Consider the following 16,087-nt stretch of genomic DNA (forward strand, 5'->3'; position numbering starts at 1 on the left):
ACACAAACACCTGGACAGGAGAGAAGAAAGGAGGTTGGTTTTGATTTGGTGAAGATGTCTAGTGGTATCGCTAAGGAGAAAGACTCCGTAATTGATTAGTAGTAGCACACCCGTCAACAGCAACAATGTTAATCATGAGAACATCCCAGCAATGCATCATTGGGAATTAAGGTACTCACAGATTAAAGTCAAGCCAATCCACAGCCTCAGTTGGTCAACACTTGAGCCCATGCATTAGTCACTCACAAACAGCCCAAACAGGACAAGCCAAAAAGCCCCAGCACAGTTTTTAGATGAATGTGTTCATGCACGGGGCAATACAAATGGGTTTAATTATCCATCTAAACCTTAATGAGTAGAAGACATCCAAGCAATCAATTCTGCCCAAAACATTATTTGAAATCTGTTCAAATATCAACTCAAGCTTGATGAAAACATCATGCATGACAATAAACCATTTGTTATTTTTTTAGTTACTCTAACTTTTTTGTCCCGGGCTGACTGCAACCAACCTTCGGTGATGGGAATAACTGCAGGGTTCACAGCTGGTTCTTCCATGGAATCAGCAAAGCTTGGAAAGAAGGGCTTAGCTGTAGGGTTAAGACCAGAACCTGGAACTGCCAGTGGGGTGTCCGATGGAGGGGAAGAGGGGCTAATGACTGGGGATTCTTGTGGAGGGAACTTCTTTTCTCCTGGGGATGTGGGACTCTTTACAGAGGAGGACGAAGACGAAGAACGAGACTTCTTGGATTGTTTTTGGGCCGATTTGGCATCTTTGTGCCCTTTGTTTTGGAATTCCTGCGCTGTGGTTTTGGGGGAGCGGAGAGGGGCTGGGCTAGGGGTGTCGAAGGACAGCCCTAAGGGTAAAGGATGACCTGAAGTGCTCATGTCACTGAAGTCAAATGGGTCGCTGTTGCTGCTCATGTGGGAGTCATTCAGAAGCCATGAAGCATCTGAGGGTGAGAGAGGTGGGGCTGAGGCTAACACCTCACCTTTAGGGGAAAGGCCTGGGCTTGGTTGGGAGGCAGGGCTGAAAGCTGAGGTGTCTGCCTCTGGCATGCCTTGCACACAAGACTCTTGGAGGGAACTGGTGATGTCAAACATCCCACTGTCAACCATGTCACCACCAGTTGCTTCATTCTCTGGAGAGAAAGGTGGTGAAAAAGCCTGGCTTCTGTTACCCAAACTGGCATTTTCTGTATCGATCAGGAGGTCAAATGGATCACAAGGGCGAGAAGCCATGGGGAAGGAGGCAAGTGTTGCACTGTTGGTGGTGGAGGGCATGGTGAACGGAGCAGCTGTGGCTTTCAGCTCGCTGTTCAGGACCAGTGGGTTGATAGAAGTACCTGTTGGAGAGAATAGGTCCTGGGACAGGGGGGATGGAACCAGGCCTTCTTCTGGGAATACCTCCTTTTTCCAGGGGCTCTGACTGGTGTCCATGTCTGCAAAGGATGCCTCCAAATTTGCTGGAACAGAACTCCCTAGATCCATCATCACATCCTCTGTGATTTGAGAGGCAGACGTAGGGACAAATGGTTCTGCCATCACTCCCCACTCCTCTGGAATCTTCTTCCTGCTTTTACCCCTCTTCCCTCGGCCTCCACTCTTCCCAAGCTGCTCCTCCCAGCCACCCTCTCCTCTATCCCGCCTTGGGCCAATCCTGTGGTAGAATTCCTCTGTTACAGGAGTGTTTTCTCCCTGTGCTTGCAACTCAGGTTGACCCCTGCTCTCGAGGTGTTCATAAGATCCCTCATCTTTCTGTCGCCTTTTCTTCTTTTTCTTCTGTTTTCGGTCCAATCCATCGCCTTCCCTTTCGTCGCCTCCAGCGTAGGCAGTGCTCTCCCGGCTAGGCCAACTGTCAGGTGCGTCATCAGGGCTGACTGCAAGATGGCTGGCATGACGACTGATCACCGTGGACACACTGGGGGTGAAAGGAAGGTCTGTCGGTAGGCAGCCAGCCTGGTGTGGCCAGCCATCGCCTAAGGCACCTTGTTGTGGGTGAAGAGGGGAGAATTTAAAGTTGGGGGAGATGGACATGGGTATATGAATTGGTTCCCTTACTCTAACTCAAACAGGAAATAACAGAAACTTCAGAATGTAAGACAAAGAGGCCAAAACTCTTGGTCTAAAAACAATATAACAAAGGAGATCATAACACAAAATACCAATAGCACAAAAAAAATTAAATTATAGAAGGAATTATAGCTATTTTTCATTAGCTGAGATGATGAGAAGGCTGAGAAGATGACAAATGGTTGAGACAAAGCATAAAAGCATGGGAGAGGGGGTGCATGTTTTACAGAAAGCCGAGCCTTAATCACTACACCGGTTGTAGATATGAACTGTATGACTCTTTCTCTTTCCTTAATCTGTCAGTCTTTTATCAAACAGGCAAATATGTGTGTTTTGTTGTTCTTAAAATATAACCAAATAAAAATCCACCCCAAGCTGGATTTCAAGTCTGAAAAATTGTTTTGTCTCAATGCTGATAGAGTGAGTGAGTGAGTGCTTTGAGGAATAAGAATTAAACACAATGCACACAAACATGCTGGAGAGTACTGAATTAAATGATAAAGAGAAGAGGTACTTTTAGGTGGCTGACTCTCTGCAGTCTCAGGGCCTAGTACAGAGTTGCACACTTCTCTGTTTGAAATCACAACAGAAATCAACAGTCAGGTGTGTTGGTGTGTGTTTGTGTGCAGATGCAAATAAGGTCACGTAGTAGATATACAGTGCTCCATCTGTACACGTACATGGACACAGAGACAGACATACAAACACAAAAAGACTTCTTAATGGTCTCTGGATAGAAACAAGGTCAATTATAGCTGTAACTAAAACAGCATTGTCTTAGGACAAAGCTCAAGTAGACGAGCGGTAACAAGAGTAGAGGGGACATCGCCCACTGAGAAAGGGTTGTTCGTCTACTTTGGCCCAGTTTGTTTCCAGTTCTCAGTTATACACGCGTACAGAAGAATAGCTAAAGTGGAGCAGCTGTCAGGCCCCATACCGTACAGTTGCTCTCTGGAGTGCCATATTTCATATTAACACACCCATGACAGAAAGCTGCTCTCTATACTGTATGTGCAGTAATAAGGAGAGGCAGAAAAAGACTTCAGCCAAATGCATCAGAATGACTTAAATGTTGCATCGTGCATCCTTATTATGCTCGGGGAGCATCAAAGGACAGCCATCTCACTGCATGTGCAAATACCGTAGTTTGTACTTACCTTTGAAACTATAGACTATTATAAAAGAGCAGCATGCAATGTGGCTAATATCCATCTCTTCTCTTGTGACACTTTGATCAAATATGCTGGAATAAAGCTATGGACTGTATGTGAGGTGTTTTAATCAAGTTAGCAGTTAATTAACTGGAATAATTATTTAGCAAAACTAATTTAATTTTAATTCCAAAATTGAATAGATCTGAATAAAGAAATAAATAGTCTGAATAACAGTTTTCCTTCAAATTCAACGAACTGCAAAAATGCTATTAACAACTGGCAAGAACAAAATGGTGAAAACAGCTGAAAGAGTGATATTCAAATCAAAACTGTACTTAAAAGCAGTACTCTATTGTCCACCATGTAAACACTTGTACCTAAAATAGCTGCTGGGGAACTTTATGACCCAGGAATGGGTCATAAATTACCTGCTGGTATATCCAAGGATGCTCAAGGATGCAAACCCACCTCCAGGTACTTGTCAAACCGTTGTTCTGCTTGCCCCCAACCTACTGACTCCACTTACAGCAACAGAGTCATGACAGGCTGAAGTACCCTCTCCTTACTATATGGTATCCCACCCTGCCTCACCTTTTTCCTGTGTGCAGTCTAGTATGTAAGTATAAAAAAGATTGTTTTTTTTCTTACTCACGCTCCTCTTACATGGTGATTCTAGAGTCAGATGTATATCTGACAGAGGTATTTAACAGTAAGACATTTACAGGTATAGTTTATCAGTGTGATTCTTACCCATTTTGATATATGGGTACTGTGTACTGTTGAGGATTTAGGAATTAATGCTTATGCTACTGTTGCACCTTTTCTACACTGCTGTAAATGACAGCATTATCTAGATACTTAAATGCATAAACAGTAAACGGTCAAATTTTTTGCTGAATACAGTAGCTTTAAAAGGTACCCTGAGGAGTTTCACACTAGTGGTGTTAATGAGAAGTGTTTTTATGAATGGGTCTCCATTTTGTTTGTAATATGCATTCACATGAGGGCGCACATTTGTTTACGTACCCTGTGTGCAACTGGGTAGAGCGACTGAACTGCTGTTCTTCTATGTGGGTGAATTAAGGATTTATTTAGACCAAACCAGAGTTTGTGATTGTTGGAACAGTGGAAGAGTAAGAAAAACTGTTTTATTTAGTTTCTGTCCACTTTGAATGAATGAATTATGATATTACATTGATACGTGAGGTAAAATTACTATTTTATCAGTGGAGAGATTGTTCACTCACTCACTCACCCCCCCCCCACACACACACACACACACACACACTCTTACAATAAATTCCCCAGAAGGGTTAACAAGCAAGATTGACTATTCGTTGCCTGGTGAAAATTGATTTAAAAGTTTGTGAATGAATTTCCATCTGCTGCAGTGAGTCAAGCTGTGGCTCTGCTAGTTGCAGTTAAACTCAAGCACTGCTCAGTTGGAATGACTCAGACATTCTTATTGTGTATTTGGTCTCCGGTAGTTAATATTTTAGCAGCAGTGGGAATCAAACAAACCGGACTGCAGTTCATGTAAGATCAACGAGGATCAACAATGGACCGTACTACCATGGTTTATGGCCCTTTGCCCCCTTTATTTGTTTGTACCAGCAAGTATTAATTGAGACATGGTCATTATTTGAATACCGGCTATTATTTTAGAACTCTCAGTGTATCATGAGACTTGTTTCCTTTAAGAAGAAATTAAGAAATAGCTGAAGATGAGCAGCAGCCCATGTGATTAGTGTTTTCATTTACCACCACGGTTTACTACTGATGGTTGATTTTTAGATGCATCACGATTCTCGCTTGAAGAATTATGTCTCGATGCAGTAAAGTCAATAATCGGAAATTTAAAACTACTGTTAGCCATTCTAAGCTAGGCTAATAGTTAGCTACTGAGTTTTGGGGACGATGGCTGTGCCTGAGCAACCGAAGATGGATATGATGCGTCCTGAACCCCATAGCTTAGTAGCAGCGTTTTATCAAGTGATTAGGAACATGCTGAAGTCTTTGCACTATTCATTCATTCTACAATGGTGCTGCTACAGGTACACTTTTGTTTATTATCTTGTTGGTTCTTTGCAATGCTGAGAAATATGTATGCCTTTGCAACCTTCCAGTTGATCATTACAAATACACTATGTCTTAAAAGTGGCAAGTAGTCACACGGTGAGAAATAAATCTTATATAGAAGTCAAACATGTTGATACGTCGAGATACATACATCGCTAATCGATTTATAATTGTATCGTGGCTCTTTGAATCAGAATCAAAACGAATCATGAGGTGCCTACAGACTCCAAACCCTGCGATTTATACTCATGAGTATCCGCTGGTTATCTGAACCTTCAGTTTTGGGGTCTTAGAAGATGAGTTGTTACTTTTCAAAATCTTTGCACAGATCATGGTTACTTGGTGCCAAGCAAACTCTAATGGCTGTGTATTTAGCAGATAAATGCATTACCTCTCTAATATTATATATTCATATATTTATGCCCCTGCTCTTTTTCAGTACAGATGCACAGGGGGTTCTGCCACCTGCTGTGTAGCAGTGCACCATGGGGGCTCAGCTGCTGTGGTGCCTTGTGCATCATCCCACTGGCCACATGGGATGTTAGCATGGCCCTATTAGCTGACACAAGCCGCAGCATGGTGTGACAACCACAACTCCATGCTCTCTAGGATCCGATGTGCATTAAACTGGAGATCAGCCCGGGGGGGAGCAGCGGTGGGGGAGGGGCTGGTCATGAGAGGGTGGACAGTGAGAAACACAAACAGTCTCTCACTGTAGGATAAATACACACACAGATCCACACACGCAGGCACACACACAGAGTAAACACATACAGCGGATGACTAGAAGCCAAGGCACCCCTATACATGTCAGCATCAGATGTGCATCGACCTTGAAATGAATGACTAAATCACATTGGACCTGAAGTGTGTGTGAGAAGGAAGCTATAGCAAAACAAAGACAGACAGCTGCTCTGTATACTGCACCCCTCTGTGGAACAAAGCAGGCAGTGCAGCACAGTGCAGGGTCATATATACGATACATTACACTATACACAGTCATTTCTAAATCATTCCTGCTGTGAGAATGCAGGGGGGAACGGAATGATTAACAAACTGTAAAGTGCAAACATTGCCATAGAAATGGCTCATATTACAGTAGTTTAAATAACAACAATTAGCAATTAACACTCATAGGCAATGAGGCTTCAAAGCAACATGAGACAAATCATGACATCATACTCCACCAAGTGCACCAAGCACAGCAGTGTTTTCAGTAGTGATAGCACTACTTCAGAGTGCAACACCGGCTGTCTGTACTGTGTGATTTAAATTTAAGTATACCAAAAACCTAAAATGGCATTTAAGTTTGTTTGACCAGTGTTTAAGAGTAACACTCTCTCTCCATCACTAATTCCTAGCTCCCTTCCAGGTGCTACAGTAGACTGTTGCCTAAATTCTCATTATCAAGCACAACCTTGTTGAAGAAGAGCAGGTTAACGCTGCCGAAGTTTTCTTCTGTAACTAGATACACAGTTCTGTGCCATGTTAAACGTTAATCTGTGTGCGTTTTACCTGCTGACAGATCCAGAGGGCTGCGAGGAGCCTGGGGTTCAGGCAGCATGGGGCTGTGCTCTTTAGGGGCGTCTGACCCCACTGGGGGTGTGGGATGCTGGGGTTCAGCTACACTTGGAATCTTCTCTGCTGAGAGGGGTGCAGCCCCCACCTCCAGATTGACGCCCATCCCACCAGGCTGGGAGAAACCTGAAAGGCAGACAGGATATGGAAGTGTCAGTGTGGGAGTTTCTTTTAGCACTGATGCTACTTTTGGCGGTCATTTCTTGTCTTTTCATGGAGGGTAGAGTTCCTAGTAGCCTGCGAAAGAACAGTGTTCGGCTATAGTTTTCAAACACTAACAAGATGGACAGGGGTATTCTCTCTAGAGGGAACAAAAAGGAGAAAGAAAGCCAAACATTTGAGGCCAAGGAACAAGATGAAAAGAATGACTAAGAGAAAACAACATATACAATCAGCTCCTGGGGATACTCTGTGTCTGTGTATATGGGGTCTGCACATGCAAAGTATGTGTGAGAGAAATTGGCAGAACCTGGGTGAGATTATGAATGTGCGTCTGAATACACACAATGAGGGAGATTAGTCAAGATTTTGCGAGTGCATGAGGTCTTGGTGTGTTAGCTAAATTGGGGAAAATTGGGTTAGAGAGTGATTCTGTGTGAATTCATGGATGTGAGTGTCAACTGTATGTGTATTTTTGTAGGAATGTGTGTGTATGTATGAGTGTGAGTGAGCGCAAAAGAGTATGTGTGTGTGGGTTCAAGCCTGGAGCAGTAATTCCGTGGCCCAGAGACGACAGGTCTCATTAAGGCGGCAGTGAGATCTGGGTATGCAGAGGTTGGCATTGGTGAAAGGCATAACTCAGCCTCATAGCTCATACTGTGTGTGTGTGTGTGTGTGTGTGTGTGTGTGTGTCACTATGTGGCATACCAGCAGATACCGAGCTAGTGACAGCTAAAACTCTGCATGCAGCTAACAAGCATTGCCTCACCACAAGCCATTTATCAGAGTGGATTTACGACCACAGATTCAAGGCCAGTTGTTGGACTGAAGTGACATTTTTAATGAAAGAGAAAATCTCATGAGAGTAGAGATCTGGGTACTGAAATATCACTATGTTTGCTGTAATGATCCTCAATGATAGAAGGTTAAGCTGTGTTTGTAAAACTGTATTTTTAAAATGTCAACCGCTTTTCTAAACACATAATTAACCAAATCTAGAGGAGAATTAATAAAAACACAAAACATGGACAACTAACATTTAAGAACAGTACACACAAATATCACGTGGAAACAGTATGAAGCCTTATTGGAAATCCAGGAAGGACATAGGAAGAATATTTTTTACACATGGCTTCATAGAGTACAGTTACACTGATGTTTCGTGCGGACGGCCCTACATTTTAATACTACCGATATCACTGCCAGTAATGTTAGCTAACCTTCTTGCAATGAAAAGAAAATCAATTTATAGACTAATGTTATCTACAATTTGACTAAAAATGACAAAAGGCCAATGTGGCACAAAACAGCTGCAACAAACCACAAATACTGCTCAGAAGGCCTACATTTATAAAGAGGAAAACTAACGTTATTGAGAGCTAGGAAGTGGAAGTACTAACATAAGGAAGCCAAGAACGGCTGTGCTTGCAATTTTTTATTGCCATTACCTCGAGATCATGAGTTAATTATTTTGTTAGCTTGAGAAAACAAGGTCTGTTATCTCGAGATAACAAGATAATCAACCCGTTAGGAGTGCCCTGCCTGCATGCATAGTGGCCTATTATAGAAGTATTGGTTAAACATAATGGACAGTGCACGGAATGACATGCAATGCGCTGGTTAATAATCATTTTAATACTGACCACAATGAACCAGCAAAAAGTGCATGAAAAGAATCTGTACATTCCAGGGATCTCTGAGCTATAGTATTGCATCACATTGCCAGGATTTACCCCAAGATACCCCAAGATTTTCAGTGACCCCGTTTGGCCACCCCACTGGGGGTGCCACTGCTTCACACAAACTAGGTCAACATATACATCAGACTGCTAGAAACAGAAACATTATTTCATTATCACAGTGTAAAACAGATTCAACTAGATTATTTTGAAAGAAAGAAAGAAAGAAAGAAAGAAAGAAAGAAAGAAAGAGGCATTAGATGGGCAACAGGTGTTTGAACAGAAGCTCAGGTTTGTGAAGCACCTGCCGCCTTAATATTGGAAAAGTCAACTATGAATAAAATTGTGTTAGTATTCTAGTACTGCCAATATTATATTATAATAGTAATACTAGCAGCATCAGTACTGGCACAGTGGTTTTGTGGCAGTTAGAAGAAAAACATTGGGAGTGTACCTGAAAAAGCTCCCATCAGGCCAGTATCCATCATGTGGGCAGAGCTGGTCTGAGAGCCCAGAGGGTCTGAATAACCTGCCATGGAGGCTGGCAAGAGGGAGGGAAAGAACAACAGAGAGGGAGAGAAGAAGGACAGAAAACGTGGGAGGGGTAGAGGAATGAGAAAGGGGCAAAGATGGATTGAGTAGTCAAAGGAGAAAAAGAAGGTAAGGAGAAGATGGGGGAAGATGGAGTAGGAAGTGGTTGGGCATGAAGGCATTAATAATTCAGAGTGGGTGAGGTGGAGGTAGACAACAAGGAGGAAGGAAACAAAGAGAGAAAAGGATTTAAAAATATAACTTTTCTACGGAAGAAAATCAACACACGCACAAATACTAATCATTAAATTTGTTGTTACATCTATATTTGTATCTTGAGAGCTACTGACAACCACAGACAAACTCCTTATATTTGTCAATATACTTCATCAATAAAGTTGATACAGAAAACTGATTCATTATTTTGATCCCTTGAGACTGACAATTTCCCAGAGTTAGGACAAAGTGACATTGAAAGTATAAAGTCTTGGCTATGAAATAAAAATTAAGATCCAAGTTCTAGTTTAAGTCCAATTCTCAAAAAGTCTTATGTCATTTTTTGTGTGTCCGCTGGTGTGCACTGCCAAATGCACCTTTCCCTTCTGCTCCTGCAACGTGTGGTTGCTCTGATTCAAAGTTGACTGGCTGCGTACTTCTTTATAAGACTATTTCTCATTGGGCATCAGTGAGAATATCAGTCCTTCCTCGTCAAGTTAATCAAGACTGAAGTCCAAGTGAAGTCATGAGTCAAAGTTGGGTCTTTTTTCTTTAGTTTAACGGCTCCTGACTCTAGTCTGACGGAGTCTGAATCACGTGACTGGAGTCCACATCTCTGTTAATAAGTTAATTAGTTTAGAATAATGTTAAAGTTCTCACAATCATTGAAAACAGCACTGGATAATTGGACTTACTGCATCAATTATTACCTATCATTGAGTGTTATTATGACTACAAATACTATTATGTCCTTCTTTGTTTATATTTAAAAATTAAACTGGCCTGTAATGACACCAAAACACCACAATCAACACCAAGAAACTGTTGGAAGAAATAGCAAAACATTTTTAATTGTATTAATTTGAAAGCGTCACTTTGGACCAATGTTGTTGACCTGCGTACCTGATAAGAAGTCTGTAGCCAAGGCCTGCTGCTGGTCAAGTGAGCGTGGCCACACCTCTCCCTGCGGCTCTGGGCGCAACGCTGATGTCTGTCCCCCCGCGGTCAGCTTACAACCTGCAGGGACAGCATGGATCATCGAACATCAGTACCCCCTCCTCGCTGATGACGCGCCACTGTACAAGTGTCATTTAATGACACGAGGCTATTGAAATCAGACTGCGCTGAGCACAAATCCACACACACTCACAAATTACTCACACGCAGGCATTTAGAAAACATAAACAAGTCTATATAGTGGACTCTATCGCGCATAAAATGCTTCCACATGCACGCTCACCTGCCAAATTTCCTCCCAAAAGCAGATATCCCAGTCCATACAACTCAACATTCAGTGGTGTTTGTACTGCTCAGTGCCTCTGTCTCTGTCTGTCTCCACTGCAGCCTCAGCTGACTCTGAGCTACTAACACTGTGAACCCCGAGTCACACACACACACACACACACACACACACACACACAATCTCAACAAAAAGACACACACACACACACACACACACACACACACACACACACACAGAATGCGATCACAGTCGGAGAGTCTGGGTTTGGTGTGACGTTTCACTGTCTGTCTGGTTCAGGTCCCAGGCCCCGCCAGCTAGCGCCTCCCCTCGCACTCCCTGACGTCCCACAGCCCACTCCCTCCCTCTCCACTCCTGTAGTCACCCTTCAACTCTTGTCCCACTCTCCAACCAGAGATTCTGACTGGACCACAGAGGCCAGAACCCCGACTGGCAGATTTAATGTGGCTGTTTGTGTGTGGGAGGTAAAAATGGAGGGGGAGGTAAAAATGGAGGGGGAGGAAAGACGGGCGAGGGAAAGGCAGGCAGACGGAGGGTCAGAGTGGAGGCTGAATAGTTTAATGGAGTCTGAGTAATAGGAAGGAGAGAAAAGTAAGAAAGATGATTTACAGAATGAAAAGAGGCAGAGGTGGAAAACGGGTGAATAAGGGAGCAATGAATGGAGGGACGGAAGGGAAAAGGATAAACAGGAAGGAAGTGAGACAGAGGAGCAGCAGTGGGAGGGGAGTAGCAGAGGAGAGAAGGAGGGAGGCACCGACGGCAACTCTCTCCCAGCAGCGTTCACAGAGGGTGACAGTGAGGCGAACAGACAGGACGCCACCCAAAGTCACAAACGCTTCCATATATCAGACACACACAGGGGCCATGGTAGGGTGTGCATTGTCTGTCTCAACAGGACGCAGAAAACACTCCGTCGGCAGGGTCACCGATTGATTTAAAAACACTAGTGCAGCAGCGCTTGTCCTTACGGTCTCACATCTTTGTTTGTCTGCCTGCCTCTCTCTGCCTTGTAAACACAAAATTGGGGAAATAACAAGAGACGCACAAGGTCGCAGTAGACTTCCCACGTGGCTGAGGTGGCCAAAGCGAGTGCACATAAACGCGCTGAGGGTCTTCTGCCTCTTCTCAGTTAAATCAGTGAGGCACAAACGTTGCAGGAAAACAGGCGGATGTTTCCCCCGCTGCGCTGTGCCGCTGTCCAAGGTGCTGAAATCAGACTAAGCGGCTTTGAAAGGGCAGTCAGGGGCACTGGGATGAAAACCTCCAATATCTCTCCCTGTTTGCATTTTAACCCTTACCGAACCACTCGGGTTGACTCGGGTAGATCACAGCATTATTCAAAGCTGTGGCCAGAGGGTGTTTTTGCATTTGAGGGGAGCGGGGAGGTTACGCAAATATAAAACCTCAAAGCTGGTAGCTGTCTGGAAAGTACCCATCAGTCAAAGAAAACTTCTCTTGAGCAAAATTAGCAAGCATACCAGCAGCCCGTGTTGCAACAACTGGAGAATTATAGTAGATGCCTATTATAGTGGTAGTAGTTTTTGTCCATCATTACTTGGTAATTATAACATTGTACTCATCAAGTTAATTGCACAGATCTGAGAATGCGGCAACATTGCTAAAACAGTCCAAGTCCAACAGAGCAAGCAAGGTAGGCAGTCAGATACTAATACTGGTTTGAGATAATCTCCTATTTAGCAGGGAAAACAAAGGTAGGTGTGGAAATCATTACCCAGATTGTCCACTGTAAACGACTCGCTTCCTGGCTCAACTTTGGCCTACTGTACTCACTTGCAATTAGGCTCACAAAGATCTCCTGTACAATCAGAGATTTTTACCAACATTTCAGGTGTGCTCATTTTCACATCAAAATAAAGTGTTTGGATCAGCGGCCCCCAACCTTTGTTGTCCAACACACCCCAACATCCCTACAAGATGGGCTCCAGTAACTCTCCATCATACCCCCTCTATAGATGTGTTGGCTTCACTACATCACATTGTTCATGCTCGTGACGGATCCATGTTGCACAGGAGGATTAATATTAATCATTAACATTTAGATGTTAAGTTTTGGTCTTTTTTTTCCAGCAGGTTCGGTAACAACGTGAGGTGTTTGACTTACATCACTGGAAAATCTGTGCAGATTTTAAATTAGCTGTCCTCCTCCAGAAATAGTCCCTGCACTAGCACTACCCCTGGTTGGAATAGTGCTTTCTGGGAATTAGGGGAATACATGCCATCTAAGGCAGATGTTTACATTCTACAACACACTTATTACACACTTATACACACTTATTACACATGTATTACACATGCTAGCCTTTTTCTTTTCAAAGATTTTTTTTGGGCATTTTCATTTTAACTGGACAGTGAAGTGGCAGACAGGAAACGGGGGGAGAGAGGAGAAGGCATGACAATGAAGGTTGCTGGCTGTAATCGAACCAGCAATGTATGCACTAAAACCACTTGGCTACTATGTTGCTCCGATGCTACACTTTTAAGGATGATCCATTTTTAGTATCTTAGTCTGTATATGTAAATATTAGGAAGTATCTTAAACTGGACTGTTACCAGGTAAGAGAGAACTAAATTAATCACAATTAAAAGGGATTTAGTATTCTCCACTGCAACAACGGCTAACTCTAACCCCTAACCCTAACCCAACAACAGAAAGATTGACATAATGTAGGGAGGAACTGAAAATTCTTAATTAATAAAGAACATTTAGGGAATTTCTTTAACAATAATCCTAGATTAACAAAAGTGTAGGTTAGAGGGGGCGTGTTTTGTAGGAATTCAGGCTTAAGACCAATAACATTTCTAAAATCCTGACTGTGTTCTAGCAATGTTGCTCAGCAATTACTTTGGTGAGTACAATATTATTATAACTACCATTAAAGCTACAACACTGTGCAAAAAAATACAAAGATTGTTACAATACAACCTGATGAAATACTGTTTTGATCTATCAGAAGTCGTTACATGCACACTGGAGCTTGTAATTAGTATCTGCATCAGAGCGGAGATAAAATTACCCAGTGGGCTCAAATTTATAATATAACTGCTCAATTCTGTGTTTGGTATTTAAGAAATTTGGGGGAGGGGGGGTTGCTCTGTAAATGCTATTGTGCCTAAGGCCTTCTTCTAGCTCAGACAAATTTTGTAAAGGGGGGGGGGTCAGTTCAGTCCACAAGGGAGAATTTCATGCTGAGTTCACTCCACACACTGCACTGGGTTTAATGTACCAGCGATGAGCTGCTCAGCTTGAAAGAAGGAGGAAGACCAAATGTTGAGTGTGTGTGTGTGTGTGTTTTTAGGAACACATCCCGTGGATTGTTCCTAGTACTGCAGGTGAGTCAGACTCTGACAGGAGGCTCATTACAGTGTCATTATCATCCTGACTGTTTGACCTTTAACTACTGTCTCCTTACGGACAAGAAAACATAATCACTACTGTGGCTTCCCTGATGTTTGGCGCAACGTTTTTACATTCACACAGCGTAAGTAACATTTGCCTTGTTAGCAAGGTGGACAAAAAGTGGTCTATGGTCCAGTATGCAACTTGTACAGTGTGATGTAGAAATTTGAAGCCACCGGTGCACATCCACTAAGGATGGACTTTACAGTGAAGGAGCAGACATCTTGTGTCTTAGGAAAACTTTAGAAATGAATATTTGCATATATAGGAAGTTTCAATAAGGTAGAAGGAGTAGAAGTAGATGACTTATTCTGTTTTTTAATGTGGAAATTAGACTTTTTTGGGGGGAGAAAAAAACATTTCAGACACACATTGTTGTTCCAAGCAGACTATTTGTATACATATCTAAAAATATGTGTAGAGGGGATCTTTAAGTTTAACCTCATGTCAGATAACACCAATTATCTTAATAGGAAACAAGGAGTTAACCGTGGCCTCTACTAAGCAGCACCACAAAAAGTGTGACTTCTGCCACAAAGACTTAGATATCTGATTCTGTGTTTAGTGTGAACAAAATTCCAAATTATGTAATAGCTGCTGCTCGGAGGGAGGAGGAGGGGAGGTTGCTGACCTCAGTATGAGGACGAAGTGTGGCGAGACAGACTGGAGCAGCTATCAGTTTGACGGATGAATTTTATCATTTGAGAGGCATCTGAGGGCACACACACACACACACACACACACACACACACACACACACACACACACACACACACACACACACACACACACACACACACACACACACACACACACTCAGAGCTACTCTGCTGTAGCTGCACTAATGTGGACAAACAAATGCGCATGCACCCACACACACCAGCATGCAAGCACACAGTAACACATACAAACACACTGAGTGCACACTCATGTTCAGAGAGAGAAAGACACACAGACACAACAGGATGGCAGACAGACAGCCAGAAAGTCAGACCCCATGCTCGGTGGACACTTGGCTGACCTGACAGAATAAAATGGATAAATATAGTCTAGTATGAGCACACACACCGCACGCACAAGTCTTGCCTAATCCTGCTCATGCACGGACACGATGTAGAAGTGGCAGTGGATCCCTGCAAGGCTTTTTCTGAGGACAGGCAGCAGATTCAGGATTAGCTGAGGAGGTGGTGCAGGGGTTAGCGGGGGAGCGCTGCCATTCAAACTTTGTTATGATGACATTCTCACCATCTGTAATATGACTCAGGCTATAGTGCACTCTCTATTCCTGTGACATTTTCACCAGGGGGTTACACCATGATGCACAAAGAAATGATACGTTTGGGAATCGACGGGCACCAAGCTGCATTCTAAATTGCCAATAAGGAAATAAACATAGCACGTAATCAGCAACAAATTCTGATCGAGTCATTCTTTAGCTGATCACCAAATATATTCCTTCTATCTAATTCTATCATAAAGCCACCTCCACACACATGCCAAAGCTTCACAGGGGGTCGTGAGGATTTTAAGCGCTGTAACAATACTTAAATAAACAGTAGGCCTATATGTCAGAATTTTGTTCATTCCTATAAAGAAAAAAAAAAAGTTATTTCTAGAGTTTAGATTTTTATTTAAGATATCAACTCTATCAACAAGCTAGATTCAGAGAGCCTTGACTCTCTGATAAACAGCCTCGTCCTGTATAAGAGCTAACAGTGGCCAAGTGTCAGGGAGAAGAAAACACCTCATTTGTCAAAGAAAGGATGCCAGGTAAGTATGTATGAATGTTACAAATTGTAAAAATACATAATACAGAAAAATCTCTGAAAAGACTCTGAAAGGAAATAATCTGCTCAAAATTCATCCTTATCCCTCGTTTCACACAAAGTTCCTGCAGTTATTGTGTTCACTGTTTGAGTTCATTGTACAGTTTATCAGC

General features: G+C 42.8%; 1 protein-coding gene across 12 annotated transcripts in view; it reads right to left on the minus strand.

Annotated features, from left to right (window-relative positions):
• LOC127369687 (microtubule-associated protein 4) overlaps window positions 1–16,087 on the minus strand; it is a 115,094-nt gene that overhangs the window by 53,750 nt on the left and 45,257 nt on the right. For 8 of the 12 annotated variants that reach the window (XM_051411260.1, XM_051411263.1, XM_051411268.1 and 5 more), the window contains 4 exons: window positions 10,373–10,486; window positions 9,177–9,263; window positions 6,822–7,010; window positions 513–1,988 (listed from right to left, as the gene is read on the minus strand). In XM_051411260.1, coding sequence (XP_051267220.1) covers window positions 513–1,988; window positions 6,822–7,010; window positions 9,177–9,263; window positions 10,373–10,486 — 1,866 coding nt within the window. Of the gene's footprint in view, window positions 1–512; window positions 1,989–6,821; window positions 7,011–9,176; window positions 9,264–10,372; window positions 10,487–10,709; window positions 10,838–16,087 lie in introns of those variants that run through there. The other 4 variants (XM_051411266.1, XM_051411264.1, XM_051411269.1 and 1 more) reach the window with 3 other exon arrangements.

This window comes from Dicentrarchus labrax, unplaced genomic scaffold, assembly GCF_905237075.1.
Source record: "Dicentrarchus labrax unplaced genomic scaffold, dlabrax2021, whole genome shotgun sequence".
Classification (NCBI taxonomy): domain Eukaryota; kingdom Metazoa; phylum Chordata; class Actinopteri; family Moronidae; genus Dicentrarchus; species Dicentrarchus labrax.